The sequence below is a fragment of a genome, unplaced genomic scaffold (genome assembly GCF_019419815.1).
Source record: "Pyrus x bretschneideri cultivar Hongxiangsu unplaced genomic scaffold, Pyrus_bretschneideri_v1 Contig13, whole genome shotgun sequence".
NCBI lineage: Eukaryota > Viridiplantae > Streptophyta > Magnoliopsida > Rosales > Rosaceae > Pyrus > Pyrus x bretschneideri.
Window position 1 is genome coordinate 2,595,271 of NW_025999424.1, and position 24,681 is coordinate 2,619,951.

Genomic DNA, 24,681 nt, shown 5'->3' on the forward strand with positions numbered 1-24,681 from the left:
TACGGATATTTCAATAGTATCGAAGATGTTTAGAACCTTGCTTATATATGAATTATCCACAAGACTCCATGTCATAAATTGACACTAATACAAGTTATATTCCTTTATTTACATCCGTAATTAGAAGTACTTAAACTATGAAAGACATATGAAAAAATCGTATCTATATTATGCAACTGTTTAACCACCGAATATGAGAATTGGAAAGTACGTCTGACACGTTGTGTTAATACTCTGAAAAGTTAATGAATTGGTTAATGTGTCATGATTTTGCGCACAATAATTACAAAACCAACACAACGGGTCTGTGTTTGGTGACTTATAAAAAGTCAGCTCTCTTAAGAAGAGGTGAAAAAATACAAACAGATTTGGATTTCCCAAATCCAGAGGTAGTTTTCCCCTTTCTACAATGGCAATAAGAAACCACAACCAGATTTCCAGTATCAAAATCTATGTTAGATGGTAGAAAGAAACTTGAAAACTCTGCATATTTATTACAGAGTTCGACGCAGCAGTTTATGCATGACGACTTATAAAAGGTCAGCTCTCTTAAAAACAGGTGTGAAATACAAGCAAATTCTAGATTACCCAAATCCAGAGATATGTCTTCTCTTTCTACAATGCAAACCAGAAACCACCCAAGATCAACAACTAGGTTGGATAGTAGAAAGAAAACATGAAAATTAGAAAAACCAAAAAGAAAAGTAAAAGAAAGAAGAAAAATCCAATTGAATATATGTAGTGTTGAAGATGTGAAAATTGGGAAAAAGAGGGGCAACATGGGAAGAACAAAGAAAGATAGAGAGGAGGGAACTGGATAAAATCCGCTGTTGGGAACAGCCCACTGGAAAGAAAACCATGGCCCCTGGTTTTCACTCATCTTTACAAAACCGGCTTTCTCTTTCAGCCCTAAGTCCCTTTGTCCCCTTCTTTTATACCCATTCAACCCGCTCCCCCCTTCTCTTCCTTGAACAGAGCTGCCAAATTTCACATCGATGTCCTCCTTTTACCACCCATCATTCTCCAGTACAATATAACTGTTATTGTCACTCCCCACTCTTTTCTCTAAACCCCTCTCTCTCATCCCCTCCTCTGTTCCCCTGGGCTGTTTTTTTCTGGGTTTCAATCCAATTTCTCATTTTTTTCTTCAATTGGGTATGTTCCCAGATCGAAAGGTTACATTTTTTTGAGTTTTTCTGAAATGCCCAGATCGAAAATTTCATTTCTTTCAATTGGGTTTTTGTGTTTTGATTAAAGGTAGAACTTGGGGTGTGAATGGGGTTTGAAACGGTGGCGCCCAATCGCAAAGGCAGCAAGGAGTTTCTGGCATTGGCGGAGGAGACGAATTCGAAAAGCAAGACCAGGAAGGGCCGGCGGCGTCAGCGGAAGATGTCGCCGGTTCAGAAGCTGTACGAGACTTGCAAGGAAGTCTTTTCGTTTTGTGGGGCCGGGGTCATTCCCCCCGCTGATGATATCCAACGGCTATCCTCTGTTTTGGGTATAATTCTTTTATCTGTGCTTTGCATGATTGCATGAATTCAAATTTATGTTCTTGCTCTAATTAATGTCTCAGAATTTCATAAGTTGATTGAATTAAAGCTCAATTTTGGTTCTTTTTTAATGAATTTAGAAAATCGTATTGAATTATAGATGCAAAATTTTATAAAATTAGAGTCCATTTTACCATTTCACATGTTTGTATCAGTCTTCTGTGTTGAATTTGCATTATCTTGTACGTTGTCTGTTATCGGCCGGTGCCTTTTTGTTTTATTTTTTCCAAAAAAAAAATTTAGATAATTTTATCAATCCGTGTCCTTGCATTTGATACATGCATTTCAGTTTTGTGGCTGTATACATGCATCTATATGTATGTATGTCTTTTCGAGCATTTCAGTTTTCCAGCTGTATACATGCATCTATATGTATATATGTCTTTTCGGGCATTTCAGTTTTGCGGCTGTATACATGCATCTATATGTATATATATCTTTTCGGGTTGGTGATCAATTTACTGTATAAAATTTTTTTTGTCACATAACACGTGTCAATTAATGATAGACGTTAGAAGATTTGATCTCGTTTTTCATGCCAGAGGGGGGTCATCCTTATCTGCATCGGTTCATTTCTTTACATCTGGATACTGTTTTGGTTACACAAATGGAATATTAGTTGCATTCAACCGTGTTTAATTCAGGATTTTGAGAGAAAATAGTCCGTGATAGTGTTATTTGCAATCGTTTTTCTTTCCTTTTTCGAATTGATTCCCCATTGTGGCTTATTGGGTTTGGTTGTTTTGATGCCAGATGCCATGAACCCTGCTGATGTCGGCCTCACTCCCGATTTGCCGTACTTCAGGATGACGGTAGCTAGACGAAGCCCGGTTATAACATACCTGCATCTTTACGAGTGCGAAAAATTTTCAGTAAGTTTCTTCCAGGTTCATTCCCGCAATTTACAAAGCGAAATCAGTCAGCGTGGCTTTTGTTCTTATAATGTGTTACCTATATGCAGATGGGGATATTTTGCTTGCCGCCTTCGGGTGTCTTACCGCTTCATAATCACCCGGGAATGACGGTTTTCAGTAAGCTTCTGTTTGGGACGATGCACATCAAGTCCTACGATTGGGTGGCTGGTGCCCCGGAGAAAACATTGGCAAGCGCGAACCCTTCACTAGGTAAATTCTTCCCTTGAAAAATTGTACTATTTCTTAACATTTGTATAGAAAGTAGTAAGTGCACACTCAACTCCTAGTGCCGCACCCAGGACCTTGTAGTTTGGGTGGGACCAACGTGGGGTCAAATGCGGCCAGGGTTGCATGCTTTAGTGAGAGCTTTCCTATGGATGATGTGGTCCGGAGCCCTTGCACAAGTTTTTCTCTATAGCAAAGGCACAATGTGACCTTTCTTGTTAAATGTTATTGCATTGTATTGCATCTTCCTTGAGATAATCTGTGGGACTTGATGAGAAATCTACCGGCCTTTTTGATCTTTTGTCTGTTAGGAAAATAGTAATTTGCTTGTTTCATCTCGAACTTATAGACGATAGATTCATGGTTATGACCTTTACTGCTTGACATTTTGTTCTAAAATTTTTCGTGAAGTCACGAGGTCCTTCCGTTGTGAAACTATTTTATTCGTACACAAAATTAACAGTTTGATGTGCTTTCGTTCATGCAGTTGCACCGCCCGGTGTTCATCTGGCTAAAGTTAAGGTTGACGCCGATTTCACTGCTCCTTGCGAACCATCCATCCTCTATCCAGCTGATGGAGGCAACATGCATTGCTTCACAGCAGTGACAGCATGTGCAGTGCTCGATGTGCTTGGCCCCCCATATTCTGATCCCGACGGCAGGCACTGTCAATACTACCTTGATTACCCATTCTCTCGCTTCCCAGGTATCAATTTGGTTAGATCTTCCATTCCAACTCCAAAACCAAGAGCGCAGCTTGTTAGAACTTTGAGAAATCTCGATGACGGTTCTGTTTTTGAATTTCAGATGGGGGAGTATCGGTGCCGGAAGATGAGAAAGAAGGCTATGCTTGGCTTGAAGATATAGAGAAACCTGAGGACTTAGCTGTACATGGAGCCATGTACAGAGGCCCAAAAATACAGGAGAATTGATGATCTCACCAATCCATTTATCTATATCTCCATCCTCATTCCCATTTCAGCTGTCTGCATCGCCATACCGTTTTCCCCATTCATCCATCTGCCGCCGCATCACTGTCCTGTCGCTTTCATTGATGTCATCAGTGGCTGCTGCTCAATTCAGTGCAGCAATAGTAGTGCTTTTGTTTCGTTATGTTGTTTTTTTTCTCTTTGTTTTGTTCTTTTTTTTCTTCTTTCCCTGTGGGACATGAGGAGGCACCTGGTGCCCTTTTTTTTCTTCTTTCTACAGTTAATGTACATACCTTAAAAAAAAAAAAAAAAAAAAAAAAAAAAAAGCAAGAAAAAGAAGAGAAGTGTTATTTGCACTGGAAATTAGTGGATAAAAGTGCATTAGCACTCTTTTCATAAATTGCTTTTTAAGTTTTACATACCCTTCTCTCTCTCTCTCTCTCTCTCTCTCTCTCTCTCCCCCCTCAATATTTACATGGTTAATTTATGATGATATTATTCTTCATTTTCCAGTCAGAGATTATGCAATTTTCTGTTGAAGTCCAAATCTGAAGCTCTGTAGTTTTCCTTGATGTCATGAAAGGAGAAATGTGGTTGGGATTTGTTTTTTTGTCGTCTGTAAGAGGAAAATGAATGCGTGTCATCTGAGAGATTTTTCTGTGCGCGATCACAGAGGGGTAAAGTTCTTACCTTGGAATTTATCGTGTCACCAGGCTAGCCAGTAGCTTGTAGAGAGTGTAGGTAAGCTTATAGGGGGTGTGCTTGAGAGACTTATATGTACCCTAGACGCTATAGTACCCGTTCGAGAAATTACCACGGAATTGGTGAAAGTTAAACTGAAATCTAATTTATAAACTAGGTTTGACAATATTTCAAACTAATCATGCTTGATGTCGTGGTTTTCAATGACATTGTGTTATTAGTTTGATATGACGTCATAATGTTATATTTAGTGGAGATAAATCTCTCTTGTGTACTTTAAGAGTATCTAATGTAAGTAAGTTTATGTTATGTTGTAGTATTCGGTGTAGGTAAGTCTTTCTGCGAAACTATGGGCTAGTCAACGTGACGTGTGATTAATATATGTGGTAAACGATAGTTGAGCTGAAAAGTGAGGGCGTTGGTTTGGCGTGGGTCATATGAATACGCATGATCATATATCATCAATGGGACAAGACGACATGATGATGGAGATGATCTGTGATGGGTCTGGTTTGGCGTACGTGCCCTTTGAAGATTGGGACATGGGGACATGTCTCTGGCTTTGGTGACAGCTTCAAGAAAAACAAGCACAAAGCAGGCAGCTGTGACGTGTTTCCGTGGGGATCGGCACAACCAGAGGGGAGAGAGCTGCATCTGCATGCATGTCTTGCACATATATTTACCCTTTTATCTGTTACTAATTACCAGGAGTAGTAACGTGATTTAAACAGGTTAATTTCCATACTAAATTACTAATTAGCTAGCTAGTAATTACAAAGCCAGAAAGATGATATTTCTTGTTTTGTTGAGCTGCTGCAAATTAACTTTGTTTACATTCTCTCTCTCTCTCTCTTTCTCTCTCTCTCTCTCTCACATACACATACTGTTTACTTGCATGCAATGCAACCTGTGCGTGCCCTTGGGGTTGGGGTGGGTGTGCCGCCAAGATTAGGTTAGGCATGTATATTGTAGGGTTTGTAAGTTTGCGAGTGCGTCACTTAGGCTCGTGATGATATCAAAAGTAGGTTACCTGTCTGCAATGACTCGGAAGTTTCTTTGAGAATATTACTTTATTAACAAAGTACAAAGTGCCCATGGAGGGAAGCATACGAAGATTCCTGCAGTTAGCAGTATATGATATATATATAGATTTCGATTGATTAAGCTTGGCAGTACTACCATATGAGTTAAGAAGAAACATTGCCATTAGCAAGCTGTAAGGGCATTTAAAATTCATTGATTGAGTTTCGGGTTCAAATCTTCCGCGCCCTCCGTAGTTGTAAAAAAAAAGGAAAAATAAAAAAACACTGCAATTACGCGCACGAGTTTTGACTTTATAGGGATGTTGCTGCATGCATTTGGGCCCAATGGATTCACACTTCGCAGGTTTTCAACCAAGTCGGCTATACACGGGTTGCCAACTTGCTAAGGTGATATCCCCATTTCAATTCACCGTCTAACCCACAATACTAGACCAGATACAAAATCTATTAACTTTTCTAATATACCCAATTATTAGCAAGAGGAAAAACTAACAGGGTTCAAATATTTATAAACTAATTCGTAATTGAAATTAAAATAAGGATTGATTTGTTATTACGGGTTACTCTATTGCTTAATGATCAAGTGCAATTTTTCTTTAATAGTCTGGTCTACTCAGTAGTACAAAAAATAAACAATCAAGATTGAATTAAAGAAATACTATTTTTATTCACTTTTCAATCTAATAAATATAATGTCGAACTATCCAGTTGTCCATAAAAACTTACCTGACTATGTGAAAATAAAAAACAATACCATGAATTCAACTCTTGAAGTTGGTGGAGTTGGACTCTTCCTCAATTCAATTCATGCCCCTGCTACTCGAGAATCTCTACCATTTGAAATGTTAAAACTTAAAATTATACATTCACATCTTATTACATTTATGGAAATGCAAATGTGAGTTTTGCTTTATTTGAGGAAATGTAAATTTAGATTTCATGAGATAGCTGCTTAGTTTACGTGATAGTTTTCTTCTCTCCTTGTTTTCACGGGCTCACATAGTTTTAGCCCTAAGTGAATATTTTACAAGTCTTAAAATTGTCCTTTGAAGAGCTTTTCGATCAATGAAAGATGTATAATGTGTTTTGAGAAATGTTTGTAACCTTTGCACTAATTTTTGTATTTGAATTTTTTTACTTTAACAAATGACACGTGTCAAAATTTTACTAAAGTTGTTTGTTTGTACAAATTCACTTAAGATCATTTTTTTAGGGAATTGTTATTAACACTCTAAAAATCTCATTCTACACTCCTCACAAGTGTATTTCTTTCCTAATATAGAAAATTTAGAGTGTGGAATGAGATTTTTGGAGTGCTAATAACAAATTTTTTTTTTTTTTTTTTATCACTGGAGTAATGTATCAAATTGCAAATTTGTATTTGTTGGCAATATTTTTGCTCCCTACCCTATTTATGACTATTGGATGAGTTTAAATTTAGATATCTATATGGTGAATAGACATATATATATCTTAAAATTTAAACTCATCAAATGATAATAAGTAGGGTGGTAAGCCAAAACGTGTGAGAATGTGAGGACAAAGTCCCACATCGGTTGGAGACAAAACTATGCAAGGGTTTATAAGAGGTTGGACTACTTATTTCATATTATCAATTAGTTTTATGGTGAAACCTCAACTTTCTTCAAAATGCACCCATATTTGTTTGTGATAGTGAAATATCACTCTATCGTTTGACATTTTTAGCTTTTAAAATATTATTTTCTATTTTCCATTTTCCATCTTTAATTCCTAGCCAAAAATATTGTTGCTCTTATTTTTATGTGTAAAAAACGATACATGTCTTTTGTTGGAAAGGACCATTTACAAAGGTTGGTTCAAAAATTGCTAGCACTTCCCATGTTTTACACATCCCTATATACACCCATAACATGAGGTGCTCTTACAGTTAATAAACATAGCTAATTTATTATTAATTAAGTTTAATACCTTCCATCACATATATATACATATATATAAGGTCCATATTCAAAGGTTGGTTCAAAAATTGCTAGCACTTCCCACGTTTTATACATCCCTATATACACCCATAACATTAGGTGCTCTTACAGTTAGTAAACATAGCTAATTTATTATTAATTAAGTTTACTACCTTCCATCACACACACACACACACACACACATATATATATATAGCATCATCAACGATCCAACTTATATAACATGTTCAAATGTTCACCAAACCAGATAATATACAAAGCTCCATTCTTAATGAAATTAATCAGTTGCTTAGGCAATGCATATGGAATACAAAAATGCAGATTAATATTAAATCAGAACTTAATTTATTAATTCAAGATGGCTATCTTGCTAATTGAGAGCATTGACCTAGTTGATTATAATAAGCACCACATGGCCTTTAAGTCTCTTCCAATATATCTGCTTTAAAAAATCTTATGTCTTGACAACCTAGTGCAAATAAATTAATAAACCAGCACCTCTCTCTCTCTCTCTCTCTCTCTCTTCAGTCTTCAGTCTATATTTTACAGAGTCAACTATATATGCAAGGGCCAGTAAACTTCATGCTTCCCTAATTAGTTCCCTTATGTGCAAGACTATCAGTTTATATATATATATATATATATATATATATATACACACACATACACACACCCACACACGTAATATTAGTATATATACATGTTGGCGTTCCATTTTTACATCTTTCATGGCCGTACAATTGAAACGTTTTAACGAGGCAGAGCAAACTGACAAACCGATTTTTGTGTTGTTTCAAGACCCAATTAATCCACGACATACCTAAACACCTTGAAGAGTTGCCTCCATTATATTCCTTTCCCTTTCCTTCTCAAACTAAATTGTTTAAAGTTAACTAAGGGGGTGAATGGCTTCTTACGTTATCTCAAAGTTGGTGACACCATGCCTTGTATGCTATGACGACTTGTATGCCTTGTATGTTAGCAGCTTTCTTATGTGAATTTTCTCATTCTACTTTCTTGACTTTCGTTCTTATGATGACCTTAAATGTTCATTTTCTATGTCACATTTTAAAAATTATCTCGGCAAACAATTAACTAAGTTGGAAATCCTTTAGTTGTCACAGCCCATCCCAAATTATATTATCGATGATGTGAAATGACTAATTTACCCTTAACGTTTGGTGGTGGTGGTGTGTGTGTGTATGGGGTTAAGGAATTGGACCAATTGGAACTAAGTTTTTTTTTAATTTGTTTTTGGTTGGTGACTCAGCTGGTCATCACATACACACAAACCCTTTCCCGTTGACTCTCTCTCTCTATCGGATTTTCTTCCATTTCCGTACAACCGTACAGACAAACCTCAAACCAACCCTTCCAATCGCAGATTGAGATCGTTGTTGGTGTTTTTGGACTCCTTGCAAGCTGAGGAGGCGATCTATACCTTTGGTTGGACGTGAAACCTTCGAAAACCCTAGTTTCTCGAGAGCTCCGATTTGGGTACTGTTCATGCAATCATGATTGTGAAGTTTTTAAGTTTCTAGGAAGCTTTAGAACATCTTCATGAAGCTCGGAGAAGAAAAATGAAGTGTTTTAGACGTCAGGAAGTCCTGGTTCGAAGAGTTGTAGAGGTGGCCGGAGTTTCAAAGTTTTTCCGACGAGTTTTAGTGAGATTTAGGTCCTGAAAGTGGTAAGGTTTTGTTCCTCGCATCATAAGCTTCATTTTGGTACAAATTTCATGGATTTTGGTTGAGAAATGAAGAAGATATTAAGCTTTGAAGTTTTTCCAGTTTCCAGCGACGCAGATGGCGGCCGACGGCAGCTCCAGCGAGGATCATCGAAGAAAACGAAGAATATTCTGTCAACTTTGACGGAATATACTAACGACGTGAGGTATATTTAACGATATATTCCATTTTTGGACGGAATATTCCCTAACGCCGTTAGGGTTTCCATACGTGAGCCAAGCACGTGCCTGCGCGTGGCCGGCGCGTGGGTGGTCGGAAAATTTTTCTAAAAATATGGGGATGTTCGTGGTGTTGAGTAGATCATGTTGGTATATTCAAACACCCCATTTGAGCATTGTATGAGAAGTTGTTACCTAGTTTTGTTTATGTGCATTAAATTGATGTTTGTATAGTTGTTTCGCATAGAGGTGAGACCTATCCTGAGAACGAGCGTATTCAATCGAGGCTCGGGGGCTACGATCCTTCGACATATCAGTGAGTGGGCTTTTGGTTTTCGGTATATACCTATATACTTGAGTTTTTTCCCAGATAATCGATTTAAATGAAATTATGTTTCAAATGCCATGCCTATTGATTTATACTTATACTATGAATTTGTATGATATGTGTATATTGTGATGTGACGTGGTGGACACTCAGGTAAGTACCAGGTGAGTTGTAGATTGTTTATGTGAATTGATGATTATGTGAGATGCGTTGAGAGCTCATAAACCTGCACCCCGATGTTAGTGCTCCTGCCCAGAGTTTGGGCACAGTCCTTCATATGATGTTCATCTCCTGCACCATACGCTCACCTTGGATCCAAGTTAGGTGCACAGTCCTGTCGTACATACCACTATAGGTGGTTTCGACTCATAGGTGACCCATGATTATTCGCACAGTCTTCACGTGATCATAGCACTTGAGCGTAATTATTTATACCCAGTCCTATCGTACAGACCACTTTAGATGGTTCCGACTCGTGTGCATGTATATTTGTTGAGATGTGGATTTACGCCATACAGGTCACGTTAGGTGACTCCGGCTGACGTACCATTTGCATTGATTTATATCACCGGGTTTACATATTTTATGTTGAGATATTTGACATGGCATATTTGTGAATTTTGTTATTCTGAGCATGGTTGTGGTATGTATATATTCTATTTTCTGGGATATTATACAGGTTTTACGGCGAGGGGTTAGAACTTTTGAGAATGAAATGATTTTGAAAAGCTTTGTTTTTACCCACTCACACTTTCTATTTTGTGCCCCTCCAGATTTTAGGTAGAAGTGCTTTGGTGGCTCATGGGGATCTCGGCGGTGGTTCTGATAGAACAACACAAATGTAGGATCACCTTTAGGTGTTGTATAATTAGTATTCGTCTTGCTGGACTGCACTTAGACTACTTATGCTCTGGTTGTGTTTATCGCATTTAATCTCACACTAGCATGTTATCTTAGATAGTACTGCTAGTGGTTTGGTTTTTATTTATTCACTTTTCTTATATTATTTATGCTTCCGCACTGTGCACATGGCTACGTCACCCTCACGTGACGGTCAGCACGCCTTAATTTCTGTCGGGGTGTGTCATTAGTCATCTAAACAGTTACCCGATTAAGCACTGAAATTTTGCCAAGATTAATTGAATGGTTAAAAAAAAAAAAAATTACTTGGTTGATTTTTTACACCGTTGATCTTTGACTGCAAATAACAAAGTTCCAATCATCAAGCAAAATTCCAGAGACGAAAAGAATAGTCGAGAAAGTAAAACAAGGTCCAAGTGAGAAGGTTATGTCTTCACTGTGAAAGTTTAGTTATACTTTAAAAATCTTAATTTTAGGAGGTAAGAAATGGCCTTCCATTGAAGAGAATTTTCCCTTTTGGGTAGTTCAAATTTCAAATCATTGAAATTATTAAATTAACCTTGAGATGAAAAGCTCACATGCACGATTGATATTTTTTCCATTTTGAAGGTGTGAAATGGCTCGCACTGCTGATTACCCAAATGACCTAAAAAATCTATTATCGTTAGTTAAGAAATCCTTAAATATTTAGAATCCTCTCAGAGTCATATGTATTCAGCAGATATATAGTGTAGATAGGATCTGATAACAATATAGTTAATGTGTGCAATAAATACAAAGCCTCAGAGTCATGTGTGTACAAACATAATTTGGTTTCAGATAAGCTTCACTATTTGATTATTTAAGATCAACCATAACGATCGGTTTAATTTTTAATACAACAGTCATCTTATAGTTTCAAAAGATCAATATAATTTTTTTTGTTTTTTTGTTTTAATAAAAAGGTGATCAGTTGGTAGTTTAGCCACGGTAGTCTATTTTTCCGGGTGCTGGAAAGACTCACATAGACATTTCAGCGTCTCTTTGGCCACCATTATATGATTCATCAGCGTTAGAAATCGAACTCAAAAAGTGGTGTATGAAACATGGGCCTGAAATTAATATAATATTTTTCAGGGTTAGAGATTCAAAAGATCACACTCATATAATATTCACTTATATGTCAATTTTCAATGGATGAGATTTGTATGCGTAGACCCAAACCAAATATAAGTATTCCTGGTACTCAGATCCCCAGATAATAAGTCGAAAGAGGTAGGTTTTTAAGCTTAGTTTAACATAATCATTATGCAAGATTAGTTATTAGAAGCTACATGGAATTAAACGGCTTCTCACCTCACAGGAAAGTACTTATATACATTAGATATAGGATACGCATGCGATTAATATATTAAGTTTTTATTTGATCAAATTTATGTATATATCTTAAGAACCAATGAAATATATGTTGTGTCGTTGCAAATCTGATAGCTAGTAAATCAGGCATGGTAGTACGCATGGTGTATATATGCTATCAAAATTATGGATATCTCATTATATGATGTCTATTTTTGTGAAACATGAATTTTATATCGATAATGTAGTTTGAAATGTTTACTATACAATATAATATATAACTATTATCAATTTACCAATCTCTCCTGCTCAACAAAGAAAATGTATTGTTACCATTATTATCGACGACTTATCAACCTTCGTTTAAGTTTCCCTAACATATATACAACCCAAATAGGTCAATGCAATGGAAATTTAGATGAGTGAAGTCTCAAGTCTCACTTTCGACATAAAAAAGATGTCTCACGTCTCACACCGTGTATGACAAGCGTATTGACTGCTGACAACGAATATATATTAGGTTATAATATATATAGAGGCTACACTCTGCAGCATCAATACTAGAAGGTCACACGACTCACACCCAAATACTTAAAATTCCTATACCTTGACTCTTTGCCATGTCCATGTGACGTCTCCCTCGTACGAAGCTTCAAAGACGAACTGTAATACAATCGGTGCCCGCAAATTCAGCTCTCTCGAAGCACATTAATTTGTTCATCAACTGTGGAAAATGTTGAAACTTATATATTAAATCTTATTGTTAATTAATTTGTTTGTTTAATCTAGAAAAATTCATAAAAAAGAAATGGGGTTGCAGAGAGTTGACATTTTGTGCGTGCCTGCGTAATGGGGCAAACAGATGATCACTGGATTTCAAATTTGTTTTTATACCAAGTCTGAAATTTATGGCTTAACCCCATCTGTCATTTGCCCCACATATTTATGATTAAGTCATCTGCCACAGGCCCACTGATATATTACGAAAGATATTTCGTCAATATTATTAGAGCAACCCCTGATTTACTAAGTATAAAGCAATGAGAATGCCAAACTCCAATAGCAGATCATCTGCAGAAAAGAAAGTTGATCAATCTGTTGGATATCAGGAGGTTCACAGTCGGGTTTTAAGAAAGGTAATTAAAATTCAAGTATACAATTATACATACTTCTCTGTGTTGAAAATTAATGATGTTTTCGATTAATTTCTGTATATATATATATATATATATATATATGTTCTCTCATAATCAAGATCATGAGCTGACCTAGCTAGAATCATGGTTTAATTAGGTTTGTGTTGAACGTGATCATCATTTTCTACGAAAGTTCTACTCTTTAGAATAAAATCTGTCTTTTATTTTTAGCTTTCTTGATATTTTATATTTTATGTATCAGTTTCTGATCATCTCAGAAACTGTTCATAGTATTGTTACTAATTTCTAATTAAATTTAACTTTGCTGTAGTCTTAGTTTCTTCAAAATTAATTTGTATATATTGATTTATTCTTGATTCTCAGTCAACTGATTATTTCATTGTGTTTTATATATGATCAATATAGGAGAGTGAACTGGATAATGCCAAAGCTGAAATGGGAGAGGTGCGAGAAGAAAACGCTAGGTTAAAAATGACGTTAAATCATATGGAGAAGGATTACCAGTCTCTCCAGCTGCGGTTTTTCGACATCCTCAGACAAGAGGCTTCCAAAAAAGCTGTAAATATTGCCGGTGATCGAATAATCGAAGAACCGGAGCAGCTCTTGTCTCTTTGTCTTGGAAGAAGTCCAAGGGAGCCTACAAGTGATCGTGAAACTACTACCAGCAGCAACTTCACAAAACTAGTACAGGTTGATGATGGCGAAGATAACTTGAAGGCCAATCTTACTCTTGGATTAGGTTCTAATGAGACTAGTTTGGAGGAACCTAATAAGGATCGTGCAGAAGCTGGAGGTGGAGACGCATCGTCTTCATTGAGTAAAACGCCGAAGACAATGAGAAATGAAGACGGTGAACCTCCAACGCTGGTCAATGCAAAACGAGCTAGGGTTTCTGTGAGAACTAGATGTGATACCCCAACGGTATATAATTTCTTCGATTCTTACTTAACTACATCATATTGTTACAATGATTTAGGCCTTTTACCATTACAAAAAATATTATACTGCATACATAAGTTCTACCAGTGGTTAGAGCAGCGTGCATGCTTCCCATAGATTATATAGTTTAGAACATAGTCTTATAAGAAATACAATATCTAATAGATATATTTACTTGATTTCCCACAGATGAATGATGGTTGCCAATGGAGAAAATATGGACAGAAGACTGCAAAAGGAAATCCATGCCCACGAGCTTACTATCGGTGCACTGTTGCACCAGCATGCCCTGTGAGAAAGCAGGTGCGCAGATTTAGTTAATCTTCGTTATGAAATAAATTTTTTGCAAACATAAGTTGTCCAAACAGGTCATTAATTCATAGATTTGGTTTGTATTTTTTATTTTTTGATACAAGCGATATTGGCGAGTGAGATGTTTCAAACACAACGTCTTAAGTGTAGAGGGCTAAAACGCTCTTAATCACTTGAGCTTTAGATCCCTTACGTAGCCTTTAGCAGTGGTACCAAACTTTTTTTGAAATATTAGCTAATATGTTACTCCTTGTAAATGATGTCAGGTGCAAAGATGCTATGAGGATATGTCCATCTTAATCACCACTTATGAAGGAACTCACAACCACTCACTTCCATTCACAGCCAGTTACTTGGCTTCCACCACCTCCGCCGCGGCTTCCATGCTATTGTCCGGCTCTTCTACATCTCACCCGGGTTTCGGTTCCACATCCACCCTACTCAATGGATCAGAATTTAGTGCCTTCGATAACTCAAGAACACAACTCTACATGCCCAAATCTTCCCACCCTTTGCTCCCCACAATCACTCTCGACCTCACTGCCTCTCCACCCTCTTCTAGCACATTTCCTTCAAGTCTAAGCTTTTGTTCCCCGTCAGATTCCAACATATTCCCCACACGTTGGGACAATGGATACCTTAAACATGGCTTGCCGCCGTTCGACAAAGCCCAAGTTGGATCCTTCAATCTTGGAAAGCCATTGCAAGAGTATTTCCACCAAAATTATGCAGAAAAGATCCACCAAGCTTCTTCCCAGGTGTCTTTGACAGAATCATTAACCAAGGCAATCACGTCCGACCCGAATTTCAAGTCGGTAGTTGCAGTAGCACTTTCATCATTGGTCGGAAGTGGCGGAGGTGCCACTCATAGGAGCCAAGGCGAGGGTGGCGAAAGAATCAACACTTGAATTGGGGTGAAGCTGCTCATCAGTTTACTTCTCAGAAGTGAAACTTGATGCTTCTGCACCTTCAACTACCATTTCAATGAGTAAATCTACCTCTGCAATCAGGGATAGAAAACTTCTAAATTTTTCCTTTTTGCTGCTGGAGAGTCGCAGATGTGTTGACAAACTATCAATCTTGACCACTGATCAAGTAAACTGTTGTTCAATTGCATGGTTCAGATTGACAGTCGAGCAACACAATACACCTCCAAAAACACGCATTTGTTGCAATGAATATTTAAGTGTAGCAAAACATAAAGGGCAAACGACCTATGGAATAAAAGGCATCTTATGCATATGCATCGCAAGATCAGCATTGAACTCCAAAAATTCAGAAATTTCCATTCCGAGAGGGTTCTTTTTCAATATAAGCTTTCAACTCCCACCAAATAACCACAAAGTCATTGTTATTTGATCAGCATCTATAACATTAATGTATTACAACTCCATTCTGCGTGATCCGTTAGGAGGACAAAACGATTGCACAAGTGACATTTTCTCTACCTTGAACCTTCCGTAAATCATGAGACGTCCCCCTTGAGACGGCCATCTTCCTTAGTTATTTCTTCACTGTCGAGGTTAGCAAAACAATCGTTCTTCTGACAGCCAAAACAACAAGGGGCGGATTAGCCACTGAGCTGTCGAAGTGTCACTGTGCAAGTGCAACTTGTAAATTTGACAATATACCAATATACTAATGGCAAAGGAGCATGAAAGGAGAAATGGTAATTACCAATTAGGCAGTTACAGACATACGTTATTATTTTGGACTTCTTTCTATGAACTCTTAAGCAGATCATGAAATGCCTCCTGAGGTATATCAACAGAACCAACACGCTTCATTCGTTTCTTCCCTTCCTTTTGCTTTTCTAACAGCTTCTTCTTTCGACTAACATCTCCACCATAACACTTGGCAAGAACATTTTTCCTCATAGCAGAAATCCTACAAAAACACACAGAGAAGTTTAGGTCAACGGTAAATGTTTCAAGATGTACCACATGACAGACAAAAATTTCAAGTACTTACGTCTCTCTTGCAATAATCTTCGAGCCAATTGCAGCTTGTACTGTTATCTCAAACATTTGCCTGCTCCAAATCAAGACTTTGAGTTGCTTAAGAATCAAACAAAAAATTATTCAGAAATTACCATTTAGTATAGTCTATAGATAAACAGACCTGTCTATGTGTTTCTTCAGCTTCTCCACCAATTCTCGACCAACGCGTTGTGCCTTCAAGTTATGAACAATTGTTGCCATTGCATCAACCGGTTGTCCATTCAAAAGGATATCAAGTTTGATCATATCAGATTGTTGGTACCTATATTTTACATTCAACGAAAAATTTGCATCAGTACATATAAAATAAAATGAAAAAACAACAGTCGTCTCGTCTATACACCTAATGAGTCATGAATTAAACAAAGGCAGGCAAGCATAAGGTTTAAACTAAATTATAACAAAATAATGCAAATTGCTCCGGTTTGTTCTTTGAGTTTAAAACATCAAGAGCAGGACTTGATTCTACCAAGCTTTTACGCTAGGAGGATCAACCAAATAGAGAAAGAGAGGCGTGGGCTGAAACTTACTCTGCATCCTCGTAATCAAATGATGCATATCCTGATGTAATACTCTTCAATTCATTGTAAAAGTCGACAACAATTTCCCTTAGAGGCAAGCGATATTTCATAAAGACTCGTAGACTGCATGCATCAAACTACACAGAATCAGCATCTCAATTAGAGATGAGTTCAGAACATCACTGAGAAAACACAAATCCACTTTAACAAAATATGAGTAGTGAAGTAAACGTGATGCTTGAAGGTGAAACCCCTCCAAAACAATAGGGCCAATTTGGCCCAATGATTATTGAAGAATTACCTGTCTATGAACGAATACTCCAACTGCTCACCTCTCCGCTCAGAGCAAAGGGTGATGACAGGCCCCACATACCTTCAATTGCAGAACAAATTACTTCTGGAGTCTGGATGAATAAATACCTCTCAGTGTTGAGAGGGGAAAAAACATGCTAAGGGTGTGCGAGAGCTTACTCACTAGGAATAATGATGGTAGCTAGAACTGTAGGTTCCCAACAAGCTGTTACTCGTTGCTTGGGGTTTGAGGGCAATGTGGCAGGATTCTGAACTTCTAGTTTGCTAGACCAGAACCAACATTATTTGGTAAACCATATAAGAAGACAATCTTACAAGAATAACATTAAATACATACCTTCCATCAGAATACTCAAAAATATAAGGAACAGTTGGAATGGTAGCAATAACATGAGCTCCATGCTCCTATTATCCATAAAAGAGACATGAATTCTTATTTTGTCAATCACTATAAGAAAATTGTGAAACAAGCAAATCACAAAGTAATGACGATTCCTTTTTTCTTGACAAAATTATTAGGATAAAAAGTTAATATACTTTCCATTCTGATGAACTAAGAAAAGTATCTTGTGGTTTTGATTTGTTTTTCCCACAAATAAAGGGAAGAAAAAATTTATATTGTTCTCGCACATAACTGATACCTCCATTAAGAAAATTTTTATAACATATTACAGAAACTAAAACCATCACCTGTTCAAGACGCTGGTGAAAAACATCCATGTGGAGTAATCCTAAGAAACCACACCTGTAGATGGACACGGTAAGCATAACATGTCTACTTCGTATGAAACTTATTGAATACAAAGCTGTGGTAGAAGCCAAATCCTTAATTTTGAAGTTAAAATGAAAAGCTATTAGTAGTAAATCCATACCTAAAACCCATACCTAGTGCTGTGCTACTCTCCTTGACAACAGCCACACTGGCATCATTGCAGGTCAGTCTCTCAATTGCATGGTTGAGTGCTTCAAAATCAGATCCATCAGCAGGGTAAACACCAGAGAATACCATATGTTTTGCAGCCTTGAACCCTACAAGTTGACCACCATCAGTGACAATAAAAGTGAGCTAGGTCTTGACATTCCTTCTGGAGCTACTATTTCTTCCATTAAAGGAGATGCGGGAAATGAAACCACCTACTGGTGCAGCAAAAGAATGTGATGCATTTACCTGGAAGGGGCTCAACAATGGTTCGATTATGATATAGTGTGTCTCCAATTCGTGCCTCTTTGGTCGAGCGCATGCCAGTAACTACATACCCCACTTGTCCAGTATGAAGAACTCCTGTAGGAGTTAGCTCAGGATGCATGAACCCGACATCCAAAATTTCATAACCTTGGCCAGTTGCGACAGATAAAATTTTGTCCCCCTTGCGCAGCATGCCATCAACAACTGCAACATGGCATATAACTCCTTTATATTCATCGTAGTATGAATCCAGTAAAAGCATACGTAAAGGTGAACCACTCTTCCCAGGAGGCGGTGGAATGCGTTCTATGACTGCAGGAAGGACTTGCTCAAGACCCTGGCCTGTTTTGGCTGATGTTAAAAGAGCATCACTGGCGTCAAGATCAAACATTGATTTTAGTTGAGCTTTAACACGATCAGGATCAGCAGTTGGCTGGTCAATCTTGTTAATAACAGGTATTATTGCCAGGTTAGATTCATAGGCAAGATAGAAGTTTGCAACAGTTTGTGCTTGAACACCCTGTGCAGCATCAACAACCAAAAGGGCACCCTGGCAAGCAGCTAGAGATCTTGATACTTCATAGCTAAAATCCACATGACCAGGCGTGTCAATCAGATTCAACAAAAAGCACTGTTCTTTTTGGTCTCCATTGTTGTCGTTCGCACCGTTAAGACTCTGCTTGTAGTTGTAGAACATGGTAGCTGTCTGTGCCTTAACAGTAATTCCCCTTTCTCTCTCCACCTAATAAACCCCAAATCAAAATGACTGCCATATAAACTAGAAACAAAAATATAAGATATTTTACACAACGAAAATCGGCAACCTGAGCTATAAACCAAAATTAACTGCAAATGCACCTTGTTCCTGAACTACGGCAATGACAAGAGCTTCAATGCAACCAAACAGATGAATGAACAAATAAAAACACTAACTTTATGCACAAAAATTGCAAGTAAACAAAACTAACATACTCATAGAGGCAGAAAACCAATCCCATCTACCAAACTCTCTATCTCTCTCTCTCTCTCTCTCTCCCCTGAACTATGAAAAGAGCTTCAAATGCAATCCCATGTACCAAAAAACATTCCAAAGAAAGCCCATCTCTCACTTTCTCTCTCTTCATTCTCTCTCTCTCTCTCTCTCTCTCTCTCTAAAGAGATTGGTTTTCTACCTGCAATTTGTCGAGGTACTGGGGCTGGCCATGGCCTCTCTTGATAGTCCCGGTGAGCTCCAAAAGCCTGTCGGCGAGAGTAGACTTGCCGTGATCTACATGCGCGATTATCGAGAAGTTCCGAATCCTCTCCGTCGGATACTGGCTCAAATCCACGCCGTTCTCTTTGCTGTTTTGGCGAGAGTGGGAGCAAAATCCATGGCTCAGACCGAAACGGCAGTAATCGAAGTCGTTTCGAAGTGGGTTGCTTCTGTAAATTCTGGAGAGCGAGCTGTTCTGCAGAAAAGACGAGTACTTGGAGGGTTTTAGGGTTCTGGAAGCTCTTCTGAGAAAACCCATTTGGGGGTTTAAGGAGCAGAGAGACGACCACTGCCCTCTGCGGCGGAGGTAAAATTCTGAAGTTTCGGTTGACGAGAAAAATGAGAGCGCGAAACGACGACGTTGTGAGTTGGATTGAGTGGGTTGGGTCAGTTAGGTTGAATTGGGCTGATTGAGTACTATGTTTTGACGAAAGAAATAAACTTAGAATTTGAATAAAAGTTATAATTTATAAATTGACATGCACAAACTCTTTTGTTTCGCATGGAAAAAAAAAATTTGGAATTTGGGACCTCCAATTTCTAAGTTTAAATTCTATCTAAATATGTGTTATTTTCCTAATTTTTATGATTGAGAGTTTAAAAATAACAAATTTCGTATTTAATTTCATTATTCTTTTAGTTTAACTAAACAAGAAAATTAACAAATTCTATAAAATAAAATCTGGTCATTTCAGTTTCCATTATTTTTAAATTTCTTATTAATCTTAAATTTTTTCATCAAACATAATGGTTATTGTATGTGATTAGGTCAGTTAGTTAGAGCAATATGTTTGCTCTCTTGCACTCAAGTTTGAATATAGGGATTGTATGGTCCCCATTAGCTAGGCTTCTTTTTCATTATTGGCATGAGCAGTTTTGTTGCCGAACTGGGTTTTTTATTTTTTTATTTTTTTTATTTTTTTTTTATTAAATCTCATTAGCCCATCTCACTGGCCCCACTTCACAAAACTCAAAATATTGAACGGTTTCGGATCTCTCTCTCTCTCCCTCTTAAACGGTTCATATCTTTAGATCCGCGAGCTCCGAACACAGATTCATAGTGAATCTCATTCCTGAATATAGTTTTTTCATACATAATAATAGATTAGGTAATTGAGAAGATTCACAATTGAGTGGCTAATGCTTTTATTTCTAATGCATGCTTCGCATCTTGTGTTATTACAAAATTTCATCTAAGGGCAAAGATTCATATTACGTAGTGTGGGAAACTGGTAGCTACTAAACACAAAAGGCAAAGAGCGAAGTTCCAGCGGTATAATTCGGGTTAACGAATCCATTGAAGACCTTGTATCCATTTCCAAGGTAAATGCATCCGTCGCTCACCGAAATGCCGCCATATACAGTAGCTCCGGTATCATATGTCCACAAGATTTTCCCGGTCTTAGCATTCATCGCGTATATCGGTCCTAGTCGATGAGTAGACCCTCCAAAAACAACGCCATTAGCCACAGTGACAGCGGCTGGGGCAGTAGCATCATTAGCATTCGCCGTGGACCATAGGATATTGCCGCTGCGGGCCTCCATTGCCACCCATCCACCAGCAATTGTAGTGTTCTGGGATGGTTTGAGAGTGAAGTTCTTGTGCTGGCTGTTGGCTATGTTAGTGTAGACCCTCTTTTCGTCCGTGGCCGCACCCCACATTGCTCCTCCTCCTAGTCCTCCTGGTCCAGCTTCCTACATCACAGCATTTTGTTCAGCTAATGCATTCAATAGCTAGTAGCGATTTCGGATAACCAAAATGCTTCTCACAACGTTTGACATAAGAAATTTAAAGTGATTATGAGTAAGCCAGCTAGGAAAGCAAATTAACAGAAGTGCTTTCAAGAGGAGCATTTACAAACTGCAGCTAGCAAACTTACCGTAGACCATACTATGCTGCCAGTATCGCGATCCAAAGCCCACGCAAACCCGCTTTTCTGAACAGCAACAACAAGGTCCCTCCTAGCCCCATTGATATAAGTAGTTAACATCATTGGTGCTTCACCAAAATCTGCATCCGGACTAGGACCAGGTGGGCACCGTGGATCCAAATGTCTATGGCAGGCTCCAAACCATATATCATAGCCTCCTAGCTGCTTATACCATTTGATTTTCCCAGTGTCCAAATCAAGAGCTACCATGGATTCGGAGTGGTTTTCGGGCTCAATGCAGGCCTCTGGATGAGAAGGTACTGTCTGATTGTTTTCCTTCTCCTGGCATTCAATTATCCGCGGAGGAGCTGAGTACAGGTTCGATGTGGCAACGAAGACAAGGTTCCGAGGGACATCAATGGAAGGGCTGCTTCCCCATATTGCTGCTCCTGCATACTCATTAAACTTGCCGAAATTGTCAGGCAACATGAAGGTCTGCCACAGGATTTTGCCCGTTCGGACGTCTAATTTCGATACGCTCCCACGAAACGTACAGCATTGTTCGATGGTGAGTCCTTCTTCTAGTGACGATGTTCCAACATAGTAACCACTACAAGAAATTGAAATGTGGTGCCATAAAATTACATTAATACAACTCTTTGTGATTTAAAGATTGATTAATTACAATGCAGATTACATTTTTTCTAGCAGAGTACATGTGATGAGAATTAAAATTACAAAAAATTAGGAGAAGTGCTATCCACATACATTTTTTTACTTTCCATACATTCTCAATTTTCGATTGTCGGATTGAATAAAATAAAAATATCAAAGGACTAAAATAACAAAGAGTATGTGAGAAATAAAAAATAAAAAATATGCGGATAGCACCACAGAAATTAAATGTTTTCTTGATAGGATTAAAACATTGTCATAAACCTAAAAAAAAAAAAAAAAAAAAAAAAAAAATGCTCGGAAGTCAAGTTGCCAACAAGTCTTAACATATTTGTATTGTTGATTAACATATGCAGAAACTACAGTGTGAATAAAAAAAGACTTTGGATTATTAGAAATTGACATATTACTTAAAGGGTAATGCTAGGGAGACCAAATTGAAAACTAAATTTGCAAACTAAATGATGTGTCATCAATAAGAATAAGCACGTTTATAAACGTGTAAGTAATAAATCAATCATCAACTTCCATATCTTTTAGTTTTCAAAACTTTATCTACAAATTTAATCTCCTTAGCATTACTCTTACTTAAAATATCAAGTAGGCATAAAAAATTGTTATACTTCTATCCCAGCAGAACAAAAATAGCCAAGAAGCACATGGTGTTGCTTATCTTGTTGCTAACTTCTTGTTTCCAAGTAACACCATTGACTGACTCATAAATTATTAATATTATAATGAGTATGAGGGAGACTTTGGAAATCCATGCGAGCTAGGTTTACGACTCTGTATTCAGGATAAGGAAGTACTTCTGTTCATAAGTATTTTCGTTGGAGATGCTTTTGTTAGAAACACACACACAGAGAAAAAGAAATAAAAGTTAAAAGTTATTTTCCAATTTTAATGTGTTTATAGTTCATAAGCAGTTTACTAGATGCGTTTTTGGTAATGTAAAAGTATTTTTAGTCATTCTAAAAGTACTAACAAACGAGTTCAAAACTGATATAGAGAACTAATGAAAAAAAAAAGATAGGTAGATTAAGTTTGACTAACCGTTTGTAATAGGTTCCAGACATGGTGATGAAAGCTCTGGTGTGGTTGTCAAGCCTGGTAGACCAGACAAGCTTCCCGTTCGACCTTTTGACTGCAATAACAAAAGCAGGTCCATAGATTCCACAAATGAGCAGATCGCCGGCGACAGTTGGGGTCGATCTTGTTACTGTAGAGTTGACATTGAGTATGAAACCGGTGTTGTTAAAGCTAGTCAGCTTCTGCACATTCTTCTTCCAAACAAGGGATCCGTCGGAGGCCTTAACAGCGTAGAGGTATCCATTCCAGCTGGCGAAGTAGAGTGTGCCGTCGAAAATGGCTGGTGTTACAGTTATGTCACCACCTGCATAGAATTTCCACTTCAAACTGAGATTGGAAACTGTCGCAGGGCTTATCTTCTTCTCCCTGTTGGCATATCTTCGGTTGTACAAGTCTCCGCCGTGGTTTAGCCAATCTTGGGCATCCTTTTTTTTCTCTGCAGAACCCCACTGCAAACCAAAACCATCAAGTTGTGAAAACCACTTATAGAGAGAGAGAGAGAGAGAGAGAGAGAGAGAGAGAGAGGAACTTACAATGTTAAAACCTGCACTTGGTGTTATGACTAGACAAAACATACACAGAGAAAGGAGAAGAGGACCGTTGGAGAGTTCTGCAGGCGCCATGGAAGTGAAAGCTTGAAGTACTCTCACACAAAATGCAGAGAAGCTTTGCCTTTTTACTATTTGTACGGTCAATCTTTGCAGTCATGCCAAGTGTAAAATATTATTAATCACTAGTCGTACAGATTACTGAATCAAAGGGAAAAAAAAATTATATTTATAACATGACCAATTTAGATGGTAAAATCTAAATGGATCTTGCCTTATTACCAACTCTTTGGCCAGATTGGATGTCCATCCCATGTCTGCAAGTGCATTGGCAAGTTCTACTTTGCTGTGTTCCCAAATGTGTGCCCATGAATTTTATAAAAATGATCAGCATTGGAGCCTCGCGGATTTGTGGATCCAGCAAATAAAACACCATTAGCCACACTCACTGGTCCAGGAGAGGTTGCATTGCTGGGATAGGCAGTTGACCATAGAATTTTGCCACCGCCAGGAGCCATTGCCACCCATCCACCACCAGTAAACCCACCGGTTGTTACGGTGTTGGTTGGCTTTAGAGTGAAGTTTTTAAAATCAGAGTTTGCAATGTTGGCGTAGACCCTACTCTTGTCAGCGGCTGCTCCCCCTGTTCCTCATCCGCGGACGCCACCAGGTCTGACTTCCTACATATCATATCATGTAGCTCCTTATTGAGTTAATTTATCAAATATAAATTTGTTTGGATCCAATTTTGCATGCACTTCGCGCATATACTATAAGTTGTGGGATGAGAGAACATTAAGAATCAGAATTGGTTTCTGGATAGAGGTTGAATCAATCACATCACCAATTTATTTAGAATCCTAGTTAAGTCAAAGAGGGGGCGCCAGACTCGGAGGCGGTAGAGTTTCCATAATTCCGAGTATATTAAGAGAATATGCTGAGAAATTGGAATATTATCAGAAGTTTACAACTCAACAGACTTGACCATCATGAAATTCAAGTATGAGGTTTGGCAACATGGAGTGGACCTTGAGCTCAACACGTAAATCAACTCTATGAGAAACCCTC

At 37.9% G+C, this 24,681-nt stretch overlaps 4 protein-coding genes across 11 annotated transcripts; 2 read left to right on the forward strand and 2 right to left on the reverse strand.

Annotated features, from left to right (window-relative positions):
* The first annotated feature begins 864 nt into the window (after positions 1 to 864).
* Positions 865 to 4,037, forward strand: LOC103938750 (plant cysteine oxidase 2). Of its 2 annotated transcripts, XM_009348794.3 has the most exons (6): positions 865 to 1,155; positions 1,258 to 1,498; positions 2,304 to 2,422; positions 2,512 to 2,674; positions 3,177 to 3,395; positions 3,497 to 4,037. In XM_009348794.3, the coding sequence occupies exons 2-6, from the start codon at positions 1,276 to 1,278 to the stop codon at positions 3,619 to 3,621; spliced, it is 849 nt and encodes a 282-aa protein (XP_009347069.2). In that variant the 5' UTR covers positions 865 to 1,155; positions 1,258 to 1,275; the 3' UTR covers positions 3,622 to 4,037. The 2 variants fall into 2 exon arrangements, with proteins under 2 accessions (XP_009347069.2, XP_009347067.2); XM_009348792.3 differs by having other exon boundaries at positions 866 to 1,498.
* An 8,293-nt stretch (positions 4,038 to 12,330) lies between these two features.
* Positions 12,331 to 15,399, forward strand: LOC103938749 (probable WRKY transcription factor 72). The gene is made up of 4 exons (XM_009348791.3): positions 12,331 to 12,887; positions 13,314 to 13,829; positions 14,037 to 14,150; positions 14,426 to 15,399. Exons 1-4 carry the CDS (start codon positions 12,792 to 12,794, stop codon positions 15,065 to 15,067), a joined length of 1,368 nt encoding a protein of 455 aa, XP_009347066.3. The 5' UTR covers positions 12,331 to 12,791; the 3' UTR covers positions 15,068 to 15,399.
* Positions 15,400 to 15,419: 20 nt separating this feature from the next.
* On the reverse strand, positions 15,420 to 19,799 carry LOC103938747 (translation factor GUF1 homolog, mitochondrial). 7 transcript variants are annotated; one of them, XM_009348790.3, is made up of 12 exons: positions 19,351 to 19,799; positions 18,161 to 18,920; positions 17,865 to 18,021; positions 17,683 to 17,737; positions 17,330 to 17,397; positions 17,152 to 17,256; positions 16,982 to 17,053; positions 16,690 to 16,803; positions 16,281 to 16,421; positions 16,131 to 16,190; positions 15,860 to 16,046; positions 15,420 to 15,699 (listed from the first exon to the last, which is right to left on the reverse strand). In XM_009348790.3, the coding sequence occupies exons 1-11, from the start codon at positions 19,687 to 19,689 to the stop codon at positions 15,881 to 15,883; spliced, it is 2,037 nt and encodes a 678-aa protein (XP_009347065.2). In that variant the 5' UTR covers positions 19,690 to 19,799; the 3' UTR covers positions 15,420 to 15,699; positions 15,860 to 15,880. The 7 variants fall into 7 exon arrangements, with proteins under 7 accessions (XP_009347065.2, XP_009347063.2, XP_009347064.2 ...); XM_009348788.3 differs by having other exon boundaries at positions 15,420 to 15,702; XM_009348789.3 differs by having other exon boundaries at positions 15,420 to 15,755; positions 19,351 to 19,798.
* Positions 19,800 to 20,559: 760 nt separating this feature from the next.
* LOC103938746 (polyvinylalcohol dehydrogenase-like) lies at positions 20,560 to 24,405 on the reverse strand. Its single transcript, XM_009348785.3, has 5 exons — positions 23,896 to 24,405; positions 23,599 to 23,761; positions 23,030 to 23,514; positions 21,311 to 21,911; positions 20,560 to 21,125 (listed from the first exon to the last, which is right to left on the reverse strand). Exons 2-5 carry the CDS (start codon positions 23,686 to 23,688, stop codon positions 20,670 to 20,672), a joined length of 1,632 nt encoding a protein of 543 aa, XP_009347060.2. The 5' UTR covers positions 23,689 to 23,761; positions 23,896 to 24,405; the 3' UTR covers positions 20,560 to 20,669.
* Positions 24,406 to 24,681: the final 276 nt, after the last annotated feature.